Raw genomic sequence first — 20948 nt, forward strand, 5'->3', positions numbered from 1 at the left:
GGCTGCAGAGGACGCCGTCATCACAGAGATCAGACTTACTGAAGTCCCCGTCGTTGCCGACCACAGTTCTTTTCTTTATCATCTCCTGTTTCTTGGACTTGACGATGGCGGAGGTGCTCTCCGTCAGCTTGCTGAAGAAGGCCGGGGGCTGGGAGGTGTTAGGAGGGGAGCGGGAGCCCATGCTGGGAGGAGAGGAACCAGGGTTAGGTCGTATGAACACACAACACACACAAACCATTAAGAGGTAGAACACAGACACGTTAGCGTCAAAGATGTGAAGCATTGGTCGACTCCACATGTATCGGAGGAGGCATGTGGTCGTCTACAGTACCGTCCCCAGACCGACAAGAGGGTAGCGCAACGACCGGGACCGTGAGACAAACAGGAATTGGTATAACGACTAAATTGGGGAGAAAAATGGGAGAAAAAGGAGAGAGAAAGATGTGAAACATTGTCACATAGATTGAACTGGTTTTACACAAAATGCCATGGTTGTTAGCCACCACTTGGGGCAGAGCGGCTAACAATGAGTGAGTGACAGACTGACTGGCTTAAGCCTTAATTATGCTTGTTGTTTTATGCACGTTTAATTGTCGCTAGAGATATCTGTGAACCTGGTGTAGGAGCCTAAGTGTGGAGCCTAGGTGCACCTCTCCAAACATGTAACTGGGCATAAGGGCAACGCAGTACTGTGAGCACTCTGATTGGCCCACTGGCATTGAGTCATGCATTTCCATATTTCTGTATTTACCGTGACAACAAAGGACAGAATTTCTCTCATGTGGACAAGAGATTAGCAAAGAAGGTCTGCCAATATAAATATATATTATTGTAAAGATTGTAAAGATGCCACAAAATTCATTGTGAAAGGTAGCCAAAAACATTGGTTTGGACACCAAAAAAAAAAAAAAACTATCAGATGAAATTAACTATAGGAAAAGAGAAGTGCAACAGGGCTCCTGGCTGCATCCGCACATTAAACACCAGGACAGGGATTACAATTACCACAATGACAACAAGGTAATTATAGTAGCTTTGATCACCCCTCTAGTAGTCCAAAAGTTGAGACTGTCCAAAACTTGCTATGTACCCCCACAACCACTGCCAACAGTACCACGGACACTGTATCGCAGGAGAACCATAATTTAAGCTTTAGTAACCGATCTATGAGGTGCTTTGTACTATGATTGATATAAGTGTAGAAAGCTGAATGCAACACTATAAAATTCAACACCAATCTTGCGTGTTTGTCTATTTAAAGTTAAAACCTAATGCTGTGAGCTAAAACATTGATGTCACATTTGTATACCCACTGCACCAATAGCCCCTTTGAACACAAATAGAAAAACGTTAGCTTAGCATTAATCACAGTAAAAAAAATGTAAAGCACCTGTGCTGGTGGTGAATGTAGCTTGGTTTCTGGCATACAAAACGATTGTCAGACAGTGCATTCGATGTTCAACAGAATTGCAACATCCAGTCATTTAGTGTTAGCAATGTGGCTCTTGAAATGAGGCTAGTTAGCAAAACATATACAATAATCCTCCTGTAAAACTACACTTTACCTCTCACCCCAAATGCAGAATAAAGGAAAAAAAATTACTGGTAAACAGGAAAGGAAAACACTTCATTTTTGACAAGGTCTATACAGATATACAGACAGTTAGACACTAGAGGTCTATAAAAAAAAAAAAAAAAAAAACTGTTGTTCACATCCCTACTATACAGACAGACAGACAGACAGACAGACAGACAGACATGCAGACAGACAGACACAGACAGACACTTGAGGTCTATACAGACAAACAGGCAGATTGACAGACCAACACTGTTACAGACACTTGATGTCTATACAGACAGACAGATGGACAGACCAACACTGTTACAGACACTTGAGAGGTCTAGACAGACAGTTACACACACTTGAGAGGTCTAAATACAGACAGACAGACACTGTTACAGACACTTGAGAGGTCTAGACAGACAGACAGACACTGTTACAGACACTTGAGAGGTCTATACAGACAGGCAAACAAACGGATAGATGGACAGACCAACACTGTTACACAGTACACACACTTGAGGTCTATAGAGACAGACAGACAAAGTTACAGATGGCGTCAGGGCTTATGTGGTAAATATATATATATATATATATATATATATATATATATATATATATATATATATATATATATATATATATTTTTTTTATCCAATACAACACACAGAAAAAGAACATCACTGGTGTGACATAGGTATGACATAGGTAAAACAACTGAAAGCTGACAAACTGACTTTGTGCAGAGCTGCAGGGGGTTGCGAGGCCCTGGTCAGTGACATGAACACTAATCACACTGGAGCAGCTGCCTTTTGGACCCCAGGCCTTTAATTCCTTCTTTCGCTGAAAACTCTTGTTCAGCAAAAAGTGGGGAAATGTGTTTATTCAAACCACTATAAATATTGTCAGTATAAAAATTGGTGATACAAATGCAGATCAATTATGAATCATTCATTAGCCGATCTCCTCTCCAGATCTTAGGATCTCAACATACTCAGAGAAAAAAAGAAAGAGAGCGAGGGAGAGAGAAAGAGACAGATGGGGTAACCTATTGTCAGACCCACAGCAGGAATCGATTAGGGGGGATTTGATTTTCATGAGGGGCACTAATAAGAGAAAGACCAGAGAAATAAGCACCAACTAGCTGCACATACAAGCTTTTGCAAAACAACAGCATAAGTATGTCTACATTAAACAGGAGAGGTTGACACCGCAATCGGTGCACTTACAGGAGGGAGGCCTCGCGGCAGATGTCTTGGCCTACTATACAACTCAAATAAACACCAGAGAGATGTACAACGGCCAGCCCACAAAGTGTACATGCATGCAGCCAATATCAAAACAGGCTTCACATATTACGCAATCAGCACCAGACAAATGCACAACCGGCCAACAAGGTAAACTCAACACAGTATGAACACCAGTGGGTGATGAGGCCACCAAACACACAATAAAAAAGTAACTTACCATGAATGGATACTGCATTGATGAAAACGTTTTGCAGCATTGCAGTGGCAGATTGAGAAAAGGCTGATACACAGTAGTCCGAAATAGAATTGGAAGTAGTGGGTGGTTTGAGTCATTTAGCTAGAAATATCCATTTTCATATCCAACGTTACACCTGATATAAATATAGTTTTGTGTATCTAGCTAACTTTTGCATCCTGCACACACAGATGCTCCACTCCTGCCTATAACCAGTTTTTCTGTAAATTTCGCAAACGACGACACCGACTGAGTGCACTGAGTTATATAGCATACTTGCATCGTGTCCCGCTCTTAAGCCATACCGAGATATACCTCATCTCATGTACCTATTGTACTCCATCAACGAATAAAAAACCAAATACACCCACCACCTGCCAGGCCCGGCCCCTTTAGTAGCGTACTATAAGTACTAGGTGTGGTCACCACTCACCCTTCCTCTATTTTCGTTTCCATCATAGAGGATGCAAGACGCCCTATGCAACTAGTGATATGAAAAGATTAGAGAAATTGCGTAATATTAAATGCTTACCGGAGGTTTGCTTACCCCTGGAATCTTCGGGGCATGTTTCAACGACACGTTTGGCCTATGCTGATGTTTCCTCATCTTGTGGCAGCAGATCGAGGAGCAGCGTGCAAGGTTTGGCTATCGAGCCGGCTTGTACACAGGTAGGCCCTGTGTCATCAGGCATTGATGCTAGTGTTAGTAATGCTGTGAAGTGTGTGTCGGCGCCAGGGGCGGGATGGCTTGGTGAATGTTCCACTGAAGTGGACGGTTTCCGGGCGATCCTGGAGCATGCTGCTAACACTAATGCTACTGCTAATGCTGAAATGGGTCGCTGTTCTAATGTTCCCCGCCGTGGGATGTTGCCGCTTTTCCCTCCTCTCCTCAACAGGGATCCACAAGGCCGACAGCCTTGGCGGCCGAGGGATCGGCCATTTTGGGTGTACTCGGCTTGGAACAAACAAGCCGTCGTCATTCTACCGCGAGCAGCCCGTTACCCGTTCACTCCTCTCTCCGTTACCCACGGAAGCGGGGCTCTGATCGTTTTCCTTTGGCTGCGGGCCGCGAACCTTCTTTGAAGCGCATGCGGCCCCACTTTTCGCTTCTCATGGGGACAGGGGCTGACACCCAGTTGATGGCTGAGCCTGGGTCTGTCCGTGAGAATGTTGTGCTGTCGCGTGGCTCCTGCACCACACGTTGTGTGATGGTTGAGCCTGGTGTTACGGCTGCCACTATTTACAGTGGTCAGCAGGGGGACTCGAGGCCTCTTCGGTTGAATGCTCAGCAAGGGTTACCCCAGCCTCGCCTTCGCCAGGCGGGGTATCACGCTGATGTCTCCCACTCCCGTGAGAGCGGCAGTGGTCTGCAAGGAAGAGGCGAGCGTGATTTGGGTGATAGCAATATCACTGCAGGGCTACGCCGTGTAGGAGCCCATGGGGTCCTCACGCCTTGCATGTCTAGCTGTAGAACAACTCCTCAGCATGCGCGGGTGCGCTGTGGGATTATTTTCACATATGGCGACAAGAATGCCGTTTGGAGGGGTGGATAGAGAGAACGTTGAGGGAGGGGCTTGTTTTGCAGTTCGCACAACCCCACCCTCCGTTTTCAGGTTTGGTGCAGACCCTATTGTCAGGGTCAGAAGCAGTGACAGCCCTGGCCGACGAGATTCGATCTCTGTTGGCAAAGCAGGCTATAGTCGTGGTCCCGAGAGAGGACGCGATGTCAGGCGTCTACTCCCGTTATTTTCTGGTGCCCAAAAAAACAGGAGGGGTCAGACCTATACTGGATCTGTCCGCGTTCAATCGTCTGATTGTAGCGAGACCATTCAGAATGTTGACCGTCAAACTCCTGCTGCTTGCTGTCAGAAGGGGAGACTGGTTCACCTCCATAGACCTGAAGGATGCGTATTTTCACATCCCGATTTTCCCTCCTCACAGGAAGTTCCTACGGTTCCTGTTTCAGGGCGTAGCATACGAGTACCAGAGGTTGCCGTTCGCCTATTCTCTGGCTCCCCGCACATTCACCAAGTGCGTAGCGACTGCGCTGGAGCCTCTACGTCGTTGGGGAATACGGGTTCTATTCTATCTCAACGACATTCTACTCCTCAGCCGGTCGGAGGAGGTTGCCAGGTCTCATACCAGGCTGGTGGTGGAATTCCTCACCAGGCTGGGTTTTGCTGTGAACTGGAAGAAGAGTACGCCTCTTCCCAGTCAACAGGTGGAGTACTTGGGCTTGACGTTGAGGTCAAGGCCCATGATTGTAACCCTCTCGGAGCAACGGAGGGTGTCTATCCTACACGCGCTCGGGGGTTTCCGTCTGGGAGGGACGGTCGCGGTGCTGCAAGTGATGCGCCTGCTCGGTATGATGGCATCTGCTCACACGGTGGTTCCTCTTGGCCTCCTCTTCATGAGGAGGATACAGAGGTGGTTCTTCAGTATGGGAATAGATCCAGTGAGGGACAAATGGAAACGGTTGACGGTTCCTTTGTCGATATGGGGAGATCTCGCCCATTGGAGGAGGCTGGGTATCCTCACCATTGGGGTCCCCATGGGCAGCAGGCGCTCACACGTCACGGTCTTCACCGACGCTTCTCTCACGGGTTGGGGAGGGACGTGTCGGACCAACGCAGTGGGGGCAGCTGGACGGTCCATGCTGCTCCGTCTACCCTGCACATCAATGTGTTGGAATTGAGGGCGGTCCTCCTGGTCCTCAAACGGTTCGACCACCTGGTGGTAGGCGAGCACGTTCTGGTCAGAACGGACAGTATGACGGCAGCGGCGTATATCAACAGGCAGGGTGGGACTCGATCCATCCGCCTGCACCGGGCGGCGGTCGAACTCTGGCTATGGGCATCTCGCAGGCTGCACAGTCTGAGGGCGCTCCACATCCCTGGTATGGAGAATGTGGGCGCAGATGTGATGTCTCGGGGCGGTCCTCGTTGCGACGAGTGGGAACTGCGCCACGATATAGTCAGGCAGATCTGGGATCGCTTCGGGGAGGCTTCAGTGGATTTGCAAGCCGACTCTCACAAGTGCCCCTTGTGGTTCTCGGTTAGTCGGGCAGATCATCCCCCCTTGGGGGTGGATGCCTTCTCGATGTTTCCATGGCCGCCCGGCCTTCTGTACGCCTTTCCTCCTCTACAGCTGTTGAGTCAGCTGTTGGAGCGGATACGGAGGGAGCGCAGGATGGTGATCCTGGTCGCGCCGGACCGGGGCACGGCAGTGTGGTTCCCGGTCCTGATCCAGCTACTGGTCGCTCCACCATGGCTTATTCCTTGGTCGGCGACGGCCCTCTCTCAAGCACACGGGTCGCTGTTTCAGTACCCGGTGTTTGGCCAACGTCTGATGGTGTGGCTGGTGAGAGGGTAAATCTGGAGAGGATGGACCCTTCTGTGGTTGATACCATCCGGAATGCGCATGCTCCCTCCACTGTCACACTTTACACGGGCAGATGGCGTATGTTCCAAGAGTGGTGTAAGGCGGGGGGCCGGGACCCAGTGTCCTGCCCCCTGGATGCTGTCCTTGTTTACCTCCAGTCTCTCCTTGATAGACTGTCGGCTTCGACGGTGAGGGTATATGCAGCAGCTATATCCTTTTATCATGAGGGATTTGAGGGTGATGTTTTGTTCAGCCACCCTCTTGTGAAGCGTTTCCTGCTTGGCGCTGGACGCGTTAAGCCGGTACAACGCTCTTTGGCTCCGAGTTGGGATCTTCAATTGGTCCTCGGTCGGTTGTCCTTGGCCCCGTTTGAGCCTCTTGAGCAAGCGCCGTTGGGACAGCTGTCGTTCAAGACCGTGTTCTTGCTGGCCGTCACCTCCGCTAAACGCGTGGGTGAGCTCTGTGCTCTTTCGGTACGACCAGAGTGCCTGTCTTTTCGTTCCGATTGCGGTGCCACTCTGCGGCCTAATCCTGCCTTCGTGCCTAAAAATATCCGGAGTTCCTTCCGCTCCAGGGATATTGTGGTTCAGGCGTTTCATCCGCCTCCTCACGCTAGTGAGTTGGAGGCGGGCCTTCACCTGTCATGTCCGGTCCGTGCTTTGGGGATTTACCTCAGCCGTACTCAGGGCCTCAGGGCTACCGATCAGCTTTTTGTCTGTTACGGTGGTTCTCGAGCCGGTAAGGCACTATCGAAACAGCGCCTGTCCCATTGGTTGTGCGAGGGCATTGCCCTCTGCTACACGTTGGCCGGGCTGGCTCCCCCTGGCGGCGTCAGGGCGCACTCCACCCGTGGGGTGGCGGCCTCTGCCGCTCTGCTGGGTGGAGCCTCGGTGGAGGACATCTGTGCTGCAGCTTCATGGTCCTCCCCGGGTCCCTTCGTAAGGTTTTACCTCATGGACATGACCGGGGGTTCTGTCTCCCAGGCGGTTCTGGGGTCTGTGGCCTCTCCTGCTTCCCGTCCTTTGGTGGGGTAGCAGGGGTGTGTGGGTATGGGCCACAGTGTGTTGTGTCACACGTGGTTCCGCCTGTGCTGTGTGTTCAAGGGGTTCTAGTTCCCTCTTGTTCGCACTCGGGTGGAGTTGACTGCGCCCCCTCTTCATTAGGAAGGATGGGGTGACGGGACTCCCCTTCCCCCTTGATGTGGGCTTACGGGTCCTCAGGGGGTGCATCTGTCGGGCCTCGCGTCCGCTCTACCCCATATCTCGGTATGGCTTAAGAGCGGGACGCGATGCAAGTACGCTATATAACGACAGGTTATGTATATAACCTAGTTATATGAGTACTGGCTAAGCGTCCCGCTCTTAGCGTGCCCCGAGTTCCCTTGGGGAATCTTTTCCTGGAATCGATTTTTTCCAAGGAAGAGTGAGTGGTGACCACGCCTAGTACTTATAGTACGCTACTAAAGGGCCGGGGCCTGGCAGGTGGTGGGTGTATTTGGTTTTTTATTCGTTGATGGAGTACAATAGGTACATGAGATGAGGTATATCTCGGTATGGCTTAAGAGCGGGACGCTTAGCCAGTACTCATATAACTAGGTTATATACATAACCTGTCGTTATGAGTGCAACTTCAGAGGCGCAAGGCCCTTCAGAGGCGCAAGGCACATTTGGTACAGTCCTGGCGACGGTTGTGACTTTGTGGTCTTACCCCTGGTCTCCCTGTTCGCTGGGGTAGGAAGCTCCTCCTTGGGCCTCTGGTTCAGACATGGCGCCAGCAGGGGACACTGGCTCTATGCCGTCATTAGACATACTGATGGGTGATGTTTTGGGCTGAGGGGGAGACCTGGAGAAACACAAACACAAACAGGAGCAGCGATGAGATTAAAAACCTTAACTGTCCTCAACCGGGGAAATGGTGTCATTGTCGACAAGCACCACACAGAAGTGAATAAGACAAGGAAATTAAGGGATAGAGAAAAGGTTAAATAAAAATAGCTAGAAATGAAAAAAATTATAAGAAGCAGAAGCACAAAATGACATATTTTAAACTATTTAAAGTATGTTCAGAAATGCATATGTCTAATCTAATTTAAACTGGCAGCATGGCATGGGTAGAGCTCCGAAGCTCAGAAGATCACCGGTTCAAGCCCCGGTCTGTCGGAAAGCACTCTGTCCTCTGGACTTGGCAGTAACAATGCCCCTGTCACAGTGATAGGGACACTGTATAGTTGTGAGTGCCGTCCTTTGGATGAGACATTAAACCGAGGTCCCGACTGAACCAAGGGCACCTATCATAGAGGTTAAGGGGGTTCCCTGACGTTCCTGGCCAAATTCCCAATCAGGTCTCTGAAATCAAGGCCACCTAATCATCCCTTCCCCTTAATTGGCAGATATCCATCCCTGTCCCCTGAACCTTTCAGCCATTGTAATAATATAATAATATAATTTAGGACCTGCTCCGAGGTTGGTTAAAGTGTGACAGTGGAGGGAGCATGCGCATTCCGGATGGTATCAACCACAGAAGGGTCCATCCTCTCCAGATTTACCCTCTCACCAGCCACACCATCAGACGTTGGCCAAACACCGGGTACTGAAACAGCGACCCGTGTGCTTGAGAGAGGGCCGTCGCCGACCAAGGAATAAGCCATGGTGGAGCGACCAGTAGCCCAAGGTTGGTTACTACACAGTGGTGGTGAAGGAGGCATTGTAAAGCACTTTGAGTGTCTAGAAAAGTGCTATATAAATGCAATGATTCACTCATTCTTTCATAAAGTGGCATGGTGGCAACTAACATGAATAGAGTAACGTGTGAGAGAGCATTATGTAACAATAGCAGATGAATACAGTAAAAGATCACATTTAATACAGAGCAGGAACTTGACATTTCCATAATAACTGGAATGATCAAACTCGTGGGCTGGACGGTATGGTCTAAAATGTATATCACGGTAGAATTTGAAGCATAGACGATAACGGTATATATCACGGTATATTAATTTATCTTAACACATTCGTGGCCAACCACATATACGTGTTTCGTATCGAACGCTTGAGGGCCAACCACGTATATATACGTGGTAAGGTTGTTTTGGCTTTTATTCCATTGTAATATCCTACTCAATGTCACAGAGCCGCACTGCAGATTTACCCTACTCTTGGGATTCGGAAAAGTGCATTACCGGCCAGATCCTCGTAGGGGCGCTGTCTCGATAATGCAGTGTTCCCCGTTACAGACCGCGTTTTTTCTTTTTCCATCATGGGTGGACTTTTTTGTTAGCCTGAAGCTATGCCTGTAGCATGTAGCCTGGAATACTTTTTGGGACGCTGAATTCAGTATGCAGTAAAGGAATATAGCATCAGCCAATGGACATATCGATCTACCAGATGGCGATCGATAACTGGGAAAACCTTTTTGGGATCCAACCGGCCCACGGTAAGAGCCTTTTCGCGTAATTACAGCCCGATCGGGCCTTGCTTTGATAGCCGACCAGCCGATCAGCGAATGAGGCTAATGCCGTTATTGGTAATCAGTAATCAGAAACGACGTCCCCCGCCGCCCCCCCCCCCCCCCCCCCCCCCCCCCCCGCCCCCCCCCTTTCATGCATTCATGGTGGACCATGATACCGATAATATGCATTGAGTTTTAGCTAATATGCATTGAGTTTTAGCTCTAGCTTGTGTATAGCCGAAACGCCATTCGATTTAACGTTATTAGCTTAGCGTCCTATATCTCACCTTCCAGGAAATACCCCAGAACATTGCGGTATATAGTTCATATTCACGATGCTATAAAATGGGAACGTATTGATTTATTAATCAAATTATTTATTTAAGGCATATTGAAGGGACGGTTTATGGTGTCAATTGACAATGACAATGGACAGATAGCAATAATATAAAGTATAGATTTAGCTCTACAAACAGCCTCACGCACAATGAAAGGTTGTTATGATAAGCTGGCCTTATAGAGTGAGATTAGACGGATCCCAGTGGCCGCGAAAGTGTTAAAATGTCTATATAAATGCTTCTGACGGGGTAAAACACTGGTATGGCAGCTATTACTGTACTCTTGTATTACTAGGACATATTTCACATAGTACAGAGGTATTTTAAGAAAATTTGTTGTGCAAAACTGCAATAGAAAAATGCAAAACCTTTTCTCAAGTCACTTCCATCTCTGAAAAACACTTTTTTCATGAAATACAATCAAATCAAGCGGCACAAAGTGAAAATAATCGGCTATTGACCAATCACAAGCAAGCATTTCGGCGAATGTGAAAACGCCATGTAATAATGCCTGATATAGTGCCGATATAACCCTCCCCTTCCTTCATATGATTTTACCATTATCTTAATTATCCCATTCTGTTCTTTGTCTGTCTTGTTTTATTTCTTTGTTATAGTAAGCACACACACTGTACACGCTCACACACTAGCAGCCACTTTAACATGAGCACACTTATGGACACTTTACAGAAGGAAAGGTCACTTTAAGAATAGTATAGTAGAGCTTGAGATTGTATAAAATAGCATTGTATAGGAGTGTACATAAAGACCCAGTGCCTCATCCGTAGCTAACAGTGTACTGCACTACCACAGGACCTAGCATGTCCTACCATGCTCTGTATATAACTCATGTACAGATACCGATATGCCCTACTTTGTTTACTTGTTTATTGCACAATGTCGCTCTTGGTTGGATTCTTATTATATATTACTATTGTATTATGCACATCGTTGCGGGCAAGACCCCCCACATTTCAATGTATACCTGTATGCCGTGACAAATAAAACTCTTGTATCTTGTAATCTCTAATCTGTAGATATCTAAAGTGGTCTCTATTCTCTAGTCCGAATCTTTCTTTAAATTTTTTTAGTCTGCATCTCCCCTCCTATCATTGTACATATTGCTGTTATACCCCCCTGTTCCCATCTTTTGAACCCATGGTCGTCTATCCCTGGTTTGAATTTGTTGTCGTGTGTTATCCATCTCAGTATCTTAGATTCTTTTTCTAGCTTGTATTTCTTTACTATTGTGTTCCATACGTTTATAGTGAATTTGGTAATTGGGTCTAGTAGTTGTTCCTGTCTTCTGAACAGCTCCTTATCTCCTATTAGTGCCTGCACTTTGAATCCCTCTCTTTTGGTTTCTATGTCTTTCCATTTGGCTTCATAATTCACATTGCACCAGCATGCTACTGTTCTAGTGTTGTCAAAAATATCGAAGTATCGATACATATCGATACTGAATATTTAAAACGGCTTCGATACTCATTTCCCGAAGTACCGATACTTTCTGCAGTATCGGTACCAGCTGGCGAGTGTTCTACCGCAAGTTGTTGACGCGCTGTTCAGAGCGCTCAGTGTGCTTGCCCCCCCGGCTCCTCCGAGTCCAGCCCTCCCCCTCACAGAGTCACAGAGATCCGTCTTCAGTTAGTAAACAAACATTTTAGCTGAAGATGGTAAATGCAGAGCCTCCGCAACTTGTGCTTGTGGATAAAGAAAACAGCAGAAGTGCTGTTTGGAGGTACTTCGGGTTTCAAGTAAACAACGAAGGACAAGCTACAAATGCCCCAATGCTATTTGCAAGCGGTGTTAGAGCAGTGCCAGCGCCGATCTCCATAAAGAAATGAAAGAGGTTCGTGACAGCTGCTCGTTCAACGTCACTGTGACTGAAGCATTAAACCATTAACTCTAGTTTAATACATGATACGTTGTCTACTGATGGCGCATAATATCAACAGCTGATTCGTTGTAACGTTACAGCTACCAGCTAACGTTAGCTACTGCTAGCTCCGTTAGCTTAGCTGGCTACTTTTATAATTACTGCATGGAAACGGAGTAACGTTAACGTTTAAACGTTATGTCGAGGTCATACAATACTACAGTCGTCATAAGGTTAACGTTACCCCGTTTCCATCAAGTGTTTAAATAGCAGCAATCTTGTTGAAAATGTAACGTTACTAAAATGCTCCGAGCATAGCCTCTCTCTCTCTACTGCTAGCCATTAGCTCCGTTAGCTTAGCTGGCCACTTTTATAACTACTGCATGGAAACGGAGTAACATTAATGTTTAAACGTTATGTCGAGGTCATACAATACTACAGTCGACATAAGGTTAACGTTACCCCGTTTCCATGAAGTGTTTAAATAGCAGCAATCTTGTTGAAAATGTAACGTTACTAAAATGCTCCGAGCATAGCCCCCCCCTCTCTCTCTCTCTCTCTCTCTCTCTCTCTCTCTCTCTCTCTCTCTCTCTCTCGTGTTATCTTTAAATAAAAATCGAAACTGTTACTAACTGTAATACAAACAGTTCAGTTTGTCAGGTACATGCAACACAGATTACAGTGTTTACATCTGTCTGCTTGAGAAAACACCATGTTCTGCATTTGCAATAAAAATGATTGAAGTGAGATGAACAGTTATTTTTAAATGTGTGATCTAAAGATAAACAAAGGGTTTTAAATGTTATATTTATCTTATCTTATAGTACCAGAGAGAAGCTAAATTTGAAGCTAAATTTGTTTAAAAAAAAATATAAAATATATATATATATATATATATATATATTTTTTTTTTTTATATCGAAATAATATCGAAGTATCGATACTTTTCAAGGTATCGTATCGAAGTCGAAATTCCAGTATCGTGACAACACTATACTGTTCTAAGCTGTGCTGCATAGTAATAGTCTTCTAAACTGGGTACTGCCATTCCTCCTTTCTCCTTTGGTAATTGTAGTCACAAATCTGATCCTTGGCCTTCCCCCCCCCCCAAATTAATCTTGATATCTGTCTATCCCATTCTCTGAATTGTTTTTGTGGTATTAATATAGGTAAAGACTGAAATAGGTATAGTAACCTTGGTAATATGTTAATGATTTCGATCCTTGAGCTGAAATCTAGGGGCATTACTGTCCATCTTTCTAGGTCTCTTGATTTTCTGATTAATCTGTGTATAGTTTGCATCGTATAACGCCTCCACCCCTCTTGTAATGTTCACCCCTAGGTACTTGATCCTGTCCATGTCCCATTTAATTTTGTATTTTTCTTTGATCTCTATCGTTGGAGTGTAGTTCTACTCAGGAGCTGTAGAGAGCATCTTGACCGGAAACATCACTGCCTGGTATGGGAACAGCACGGCACAGGACAAGAAGGCCCTACAGAGAGTGGTGCGCTCAGCCGAGCGTACCACGGGCATTGCGCTACCTCCCCTGCAGGCTCTATACAACAAGAGGTGCAAATCCAGAGCCTGCAGGATAATGAAAGACCCCCACCACCCCAATAACAGCCTGTTCCAGCTGCTGAGGTCAGGCAGACGCCTGCGAACTCCAGCTACTAGGACGGAGAGGCTTAGGCTAAGCTTCTTCCCCCAGGCCATCAGAGCCTTGAACAATGAACATTGAGAGACACAGAAACTGAACTATCCACACACAAGCACATACACGACACGCACGCTGAGCACGCTCACACACTAGCAGCCACTTTAACACTCATGCCGCACACACGCACACTTATGGCCAGAGGAAAGGCCACTTAAAGTAGTATAGCATCAGGAACAGTGTATTGCACTACTAAAGCTACCTAGCATGTCCTATATGCTCTGTAAATACTAATGTACAGATACCGAGATGGCACACCATGTACCTGTTTATTGCACTGTTTTATTGGATTCTATTAATATGTTGTACCACTGTATTTTATTGGATTCTATTATATGTTGTACCACTGTATTGCACATCGTCGCGGGCAAGACCAGCCGCATTTCATTGTATACCTGTATGCCGTGACAATTAAAACTCTTGACTTGACTTGACTTGACTAGTTCGAGGGTCCATTTTTACCCCTAGGTTGGTGATTGTTGGTGACAGGGTGATGTTTTGGCCGGAAAAAGTGATGGTGGTGATGGTGGATGAGCGAACCTGCTGTGGGGTGCCAATAATAATGGCTTCAGTTTTAGAACTGTTTAACTGTAAGAAGTTGTGCTTCATCCATGCCTTGGTCTCCTCAAGGCAGGTGGTCAGAGTGGAAGATGGCAGAACTGTGGATGGGGTAGGGTTTATTTTTAGGTAGAGTTGGGTGTCATCAGCGTAGCAGTGGAATGATATTCCATGCCGGCTGATGACAGAGCCAAGAGGGAGCATGTAGAGGGTGAATAGGGTGGGGCTGAGGACTGATCCTTGTGGGACACCACAGGTGACATGATGGGTGTCAGACCTTGCCTCTCCCAAGGAGACATACTCCGTTCTTCCGGTGAGGTAGGATCTGAACCAATCAAGGACAGAGTCTGAAAGTCTGATGGTGGATTGAAGCCGGTGGAGGAGGATGTCATGATCGACGGTGTCGAAAGCTGCTGTGAGGTCAAGGAGGATGAGGAGGGAAGGAGAGCCAGCATCAGCCGTCATCAGTAGGTCGTTGGTGACCCTAACCAGGGCAGTTTCGGTGCTGTGGCCAGAGCGGAAACCTGACTGGAACTTCTCGAGAAGTTGGTTCGAGTTTAGGTGGTCCTGAAGCTGAGCGGCAACTACCTTCTCCAGCACCTTGGACAGGAATGGGAGGTTGGATATGGGTCTGTAGTTGGTTTTTTAATTAGTGGTTTTATGACTGCAGTTTTAAGGGCAGAGGGGACATGGCCAGCCTGGAGAGATTACAAGCTATGTCATATGAAAATACTTCATCCTTCAGACCGTATGACCTCTCTGCTTTTCCAGGTACACACCACTTCATGCCACAGATGCACGAGGACATGCAAGACCATCAACACAACCACACAGTAAAGGACCTACAACAAATACCCAGGACACAAGTAAAAAGCATGAATTCTACAGTCTGGTGAACCTAATGGAAGGTCAAAATAGGATAACAGAAACTCTCATTAAGCAACAAGGACAATTCACTTTGCCATCAATCACTATCCCTGTCTTTAAAGGAGACCCTCTGGAATACCAATTCTTTATAAGAGCCTTTGAACATGGCATTGAGAGGAAAACTGAGAACCGCCAGGATATGCTGTATTTCCTGGAGCAATTCACATCAGGACAGCCAAGGGAACTGGTGCGCAGTTGCCAATACATGCATCCAGAATAGGGATGGGTATCGTTAGGCTTTTATCGATACTACTACTCTTATCGATACTGCTTAACGGTTCGGTACTTTATCGATACTCTTATCGGTTCTTTTTGATTATTTTGCAAGAAAAAAAAACAATTAATTAAGAACAGAATCGACATTGCTTTATTATTTATAAATAAATATTATAAATAAATATAATAAATATTATTTCTTCAGCAACAGTAACCCTGTGACACTTGTTCACCCTATCCTCTGTCATCCTTCCTCTAGCTGCTAGGGTGAAGGGACTTTGGGCTTGGCTGGGACCGGTGGTGGTAGAGGGAGGAGGGGTGGGCTGGGACATGGTGGCTGCAGCCTCAGCCTCACGATCTATAAAAAGTTGTCATCTTTCAAATATATTTGTAGCTAAACAATTAGCTAAGCAATTTGATTTGATTTATTAGTCTATTCGTAATAATTCGTTATTAGCCTAGCTAACTCCGTATCTTGACTTACCTGCAGTGGACGTGGATGGAGATGGAACACTGCGAGCAAAGCAGTCGAAAACGGCACATTTCTGCAGACTAATGTTATGTTTTGACAACAGATGTTTTGACAAATTGCTTGTATTTCCACCCATACTTGCAAATGTTTTATTGCATTTGTGGCAACGTGCGTTGTCGGCATCGACTTCCGTAAAGTGTACCCAGACTTGCGAGCGTTTCGTTCTCTCCGCCATGATGAGCGCATGCAGAGCTGTCTGTGTGCTGCATGCTTCAGCACGGAGCCAAGTACCCGTATGTGCATTTGTGTGAGTGTGAGCGACTCAAGCCGCGATTGTGTGTAACTCAGTCCCGCTTCTCGTGCAGACAGAGCAAGACAGAGAGAGAGGAGAGATCATTCGCAACGTTTAAATTCCTTGAAAAAAAACTCCATCATTTCTCGAGTATCGATAGCAGTACCGATAACATCGGAGCTTATCAATACTCCAGTTTTTTATAATTTAGTACCGGTTCCCGTTTAGAACCGGGTTTCGGGGGGCATCCCTAATCCAGAAAGAGGTTACACTACAGCAAAGGAGCTTTTAAAGAAGCGTTTCGGTAACGAACACAAGATTGCCACTTCATACTTGGACAAAGTGCTCAGCTGGCCAATAATCAAAGCTGAAGATGCAGAGGCCTGTGTTTAACCATCCAACTAACATGAGAGCCATTCTCAGTAAATTAGCCTACAAGACACAAGAAAGATGGAGATTCAAAACTTGTGAATTGCAGGATCGTAATGGAACAAGGCCAACATTTCCAGAGCTGGTGGAATTTATAAACTATCAATCCAGAATCCTATCACATCCGTTGTTTGGAAGCTTAAATGCCACACAGACAAGAAGGGGCGTCATATCACCACCAGGCAAGCCCTTCCCCTCTAAAGACAGAAGGCCTAAGAGTGCATTCAGTGGATTTGCTACCAATGTGGCAAAGGTGACAGGCAGCTTCTACAAGCAGGCTGTAACTGAATGTGTGGATAAAGCACCAATGAAAAAAGCCAACTAATGTTTACATTGCAAAGGAAACCATGAGCTCAGTTCATGTTCACAACTGAAAAAGAAAACGCACAAAGAAAAACTGGAATTCTTGAAGAAAAAAGGAGTGTGTTTTGGATGTTTTGAAGTGGGTCACATGAGTCAAGGTTGCCAAAAGAGACTTACCTGTCAAGTGTGTTCTCTCAAACATCCCACAATCCTGCATATCAACAGAAAATATCCTAATACAGAGAAGGATGAAAACTCTAAAGATACAGCCGTGACAGTGTACACAAATCAAGCTGAGGTGTGGAGTGAAACTGGGGCCGGTAAATCAGAATGCAAACTCGCCATAGTTCCTGTAAAAATCTAAATGAAGAAAAGTGATAAGGTGATTCTCACATACGGCTTTATGGATCCAGGAAGTTCTGCAACATTCTGCACAGAGTCCTTGCTCAGACAGCTGCAGGCAACAGGAAGCAGAACTACCATTTTGTTAAGAACTATGAATGAGGAACAGGTCATAAAGACATCCATAATAACCGGCATGGAAATCAGTGCTCTTGACAGCAATGAATATTTGGAACTCCCCAAGGTTTACTCACACTCTGCGATCCCTGTGAAAGCTAAAAATATCACCGACCAGGAGGATATAAAGCAATGGCCATATCTACACCAAGTGAAACTTCCTAGAATAAAAGAAATCTGACTGCTGATCGACAACACCGTTCCAAAGGCTTTGGAGCCATGGATGATAATTAACAGCCAGGGAAAAGGACCTTTTGCTGTTAAAACCACTCTATGAGCCACTCACACAGGGCACTGGGAACATCATTACAACAAACAGGATCTCTCTGGTAAGGATGGAGGAATTGCTGCAACAGCAGATGAAATATGATTTCCCAGAGCGCCAGCATGAAGAGCGCCTAGAGATGTCTCAAGAAGACCATATATTCATGGGAAAGGTCTCAAACTCAGTAAAGCTGCAAGACGGGCATTACAATATCGGATTGCCTTTACGGACTGACGAAGCTGAGTTCCCAAACAACCCGTCTCGCCGAGCAAAGGGTCATGAGCTTGAAACGAAAGCTGTTAAAGAACCCACAATTTCACAAGGAATATAGAACACTTATGGCTGACAACCTGAAGAGAGGTTTTGCTATCCAAACAACATCTGACAACAAGCAAAAGGAAAGACGTGGTATATTCCCCACCATGAGGTTTACCACCCTAAAAAGAACAAGCTACGGGTGGTGTTCGACTGTGGAGCTACCTAACAAGGTGTGTCACTAAACTCTCAGCTTCTACAGGGCCCAGACCTCACCAGCAACCTCACTGGTGTCCTCACAAGATTTCGGCAAAGGGCTGTCGCCTTCATTACAGATGTGGAGGCCATGTTCCATCAAGTGAGAGTACCAGATGAAGACTCAGATATTTTAAGATTCTTGTGGTGGCCCGATGGAAAGCTGGACACAGGCCTTGATGAGTATAAGATGGTTGTACACATTTTCGGAGCCACATCTCCAAGCTGTGCAACTTTCGCTTTACAGCAGTGTGCAAGAGACAACATTGGCAACTTTGACCCAGGGGTCATACAGACTGTGCTCAGAAACATTTACGTGGATGATTGTCTAAAGTCAGTAAAGTCTGAGCAAGAGGCCATACAACTCGCCAAAGACCTCATCAGTCTGTGTGCCACGGTGGGTTTAAGCTAAACAAGTGGATCAGCAACAGCAGGTCGTTGCTTCTCTCCATCCCAGAACAGATCCGAACGCAAGGGGTGAAAGATCTGGATCAGGACGCACTGCCCATCGAAAGAGCCCAGGGCTATTCAACTAAATTGTTCAGGGGGCCACATTGTCAGAAACCCAAGGGGCCAGGGGCCGGACTGCCACGGCGCCTCCCCGTGCTATGAATATATGTACACTTGACACAACACGCAACCACATTTTCACAACTTTTATTTAAAGGGGAACTATTTTACAATTTCTTTCACTATTTGGGCACTTTTACACAATTCCTGTGGGTTTATGGAACACCTCTGTAATTTTTTTTTTTTAATTCATTGTTTTGTATTTCTAATCAAGTACTCAAAAACAGCATTTTTCTACCTCAAGATCTTAAGCCGTTTTGAGCCTGGGCTCCAACCACAGTGGGAACTGTGTGGAAACTCAGCTCATTATCATGCAGCGGTGTCTCTCTGACATCACAAATCAGCACATTTTCAGATGACTCAGTTCAGTGAGGGTGAATATTGTGAGAGGAGAATTGGAAGAATGCGCCAATATGAGAATTAGAGACATAGATCATATTAATATAAGTCCACATAGCTAGGAAACAATGCTAAACACTGAAAAAGGCCATTTATAAGATAGTTCCCCTTTAACTACATTGCAAAAGTAGTATACATTTCAAAAAAAGTGCTTCATTTATGTGCCACATCTGCAACATCTCCTGCAAAAAGTGCTTCATTTATGACTGTGCAACAACTGCAACATCTCCTCTTCAACATTTCAATATAAAAATAAAATAAAAAACAAACAAGTGCATGATGTGCATCTGAACATTCTAACATCAACACTTGAACAAAAAAACACATTTATAGTGCAGCTGAGCTTATGAAAAAGTGCTTCATGTCTGTGCAACAACAGCAAATCACAGCATCTTATTAGCACTTATTGTCCACTCTTAACTCTCAAACATCAGGGGGGTGGGGGGCAGACAGGCCTAGCCTACATACACACATCTAATGAGAGAGATTGCACTTCTTTGACTGGGCAATGGCAGAGAAAGAGGGTTCATAGGAAGTGAGGGCTACCCGCAAACAGTGATGCAAATGCTCATTTGTCAAGGAGGCATGGTTGCTTGTTTTAATGGCATTCATGTGAGAGAAACTGGATTCACAGGTGTATGTTGAGCCAAACATTGTTAGCACAGATATTGCCAGCGTTTTTATTTTGGGGAATGTCTTGACATGAATACACTTTATCCAAAATGTTGTGGTGGATTCATTCTCAAGTGCCTGCTTCAGAGCAGATGATGCTTGCATGTCAATTATTTCAAGTTGCAGGAGACCTTCATCAATGTGAAGTGATGCAAGGAACTCTTGTCCTTTTGTGGAAATAGCAGCTACATTGGCAAATGGGTTGCTCACAAAATGCATCAATTCTCTGGACATGTCAAATTCATCAAATCGACTTGCAAAGTTTTCCCTCAATTTATCAATGAAATCTGTCATTAATTGAGTGACTTTTGGCTCAATTGTGCGTGTTAACGTTGACATGAAAAGAAAAAAGTAAAAAGTAAAAAAAAAATATATATATATATATTTCTTTTTTTTTTTTATTATCATCATGTAATCTTTGGCGGGCCGGTCAGAATCATCCCACGGGCCGCCAGTTGAATAGCCCTGGTGTACCCAGTCGGATTAATTTGCCTTCAAAATCCAGCTTCAAGACAGGCCGCTTACCAGACGAGGGATCTACGATCCTTTGGGTATGTTGGCACCCGTGGTCCTCTCCGCAAAGCAGATACTGCAAGAGCTGTGTGGATTAAAGCTAGCTTGGGATGATCACATACCTCAACACCTGCAAAGGAGATGGTTGACCTGGTTAGCCGACCTGTCCCAGCTAGAAAACTTCAAAGTTAGGAGATGCTTCATGCCAGAGGATTTTGGAAACCTAATCTCCGCGCAGCTCCATCACTTCTCAGACGCAAGTGAAAGTGGTTACGGCACAGTCTCCTACCTAAGGCTGCTGGATGACAGGCAGAAAGTCCACTGCGCATTTGTCATGGGGAAAGCAAGGGTGGTACCATTAAAACCCATCACCATCTCAAGGCTCGAGCTTACAGCATCAGCAATGGCTGTACGAATGGATACCTTTCTGCAGGCGGAGCTTGAACTCCCTTTGATGCCATCAGTCTATTGGACAGATAACGCATCTGTGCTTAAGT

General features: G+C 45.8%; 1 protein-coding gene across 7 annotated transcripts in view; it reads right to left on the bottom strand.

Moving 5' to 3' along the window:
- The window catches only part of ncor2 (nuclear receptor corepressor 2), a 530049-nt gene that overhangs the window by 11592 nt on the left and 497509 nt on the right, over positions 1 to 20948 (bottom strand). For all 7 annotated transcript variants that reach the window (XM_084332593.1, XM_084332594.1, XM_084332592.1 and 4 more), the window contains exons 42-43: positions 8135 to 8269; positions 40 to 182 (exon numbers count right to left, since the gene is read on the bottom strand). In XM_084332593.1, the coding sequence (XP_084188719.1) occupies positions 40 to 182; positions 8135 to 8269 (278 nt within the window). The remainder of the gene's footprint in view (positions 1 to 39; positions 183 to 8134; positions 8270 to 20948) is intronic.

This window comes from Notolepis coatsorum (assembly GCF_963971535.1).
Source record: "Notolepis coatsorum genome assembly, chromosome: 1".
Lineage (NCBI taxonomy): Eukaryota > Metazoa > Chordata > Actinopteri > Aulopiformes > Paralepididae > Notolepis > Notolepis coatsorum.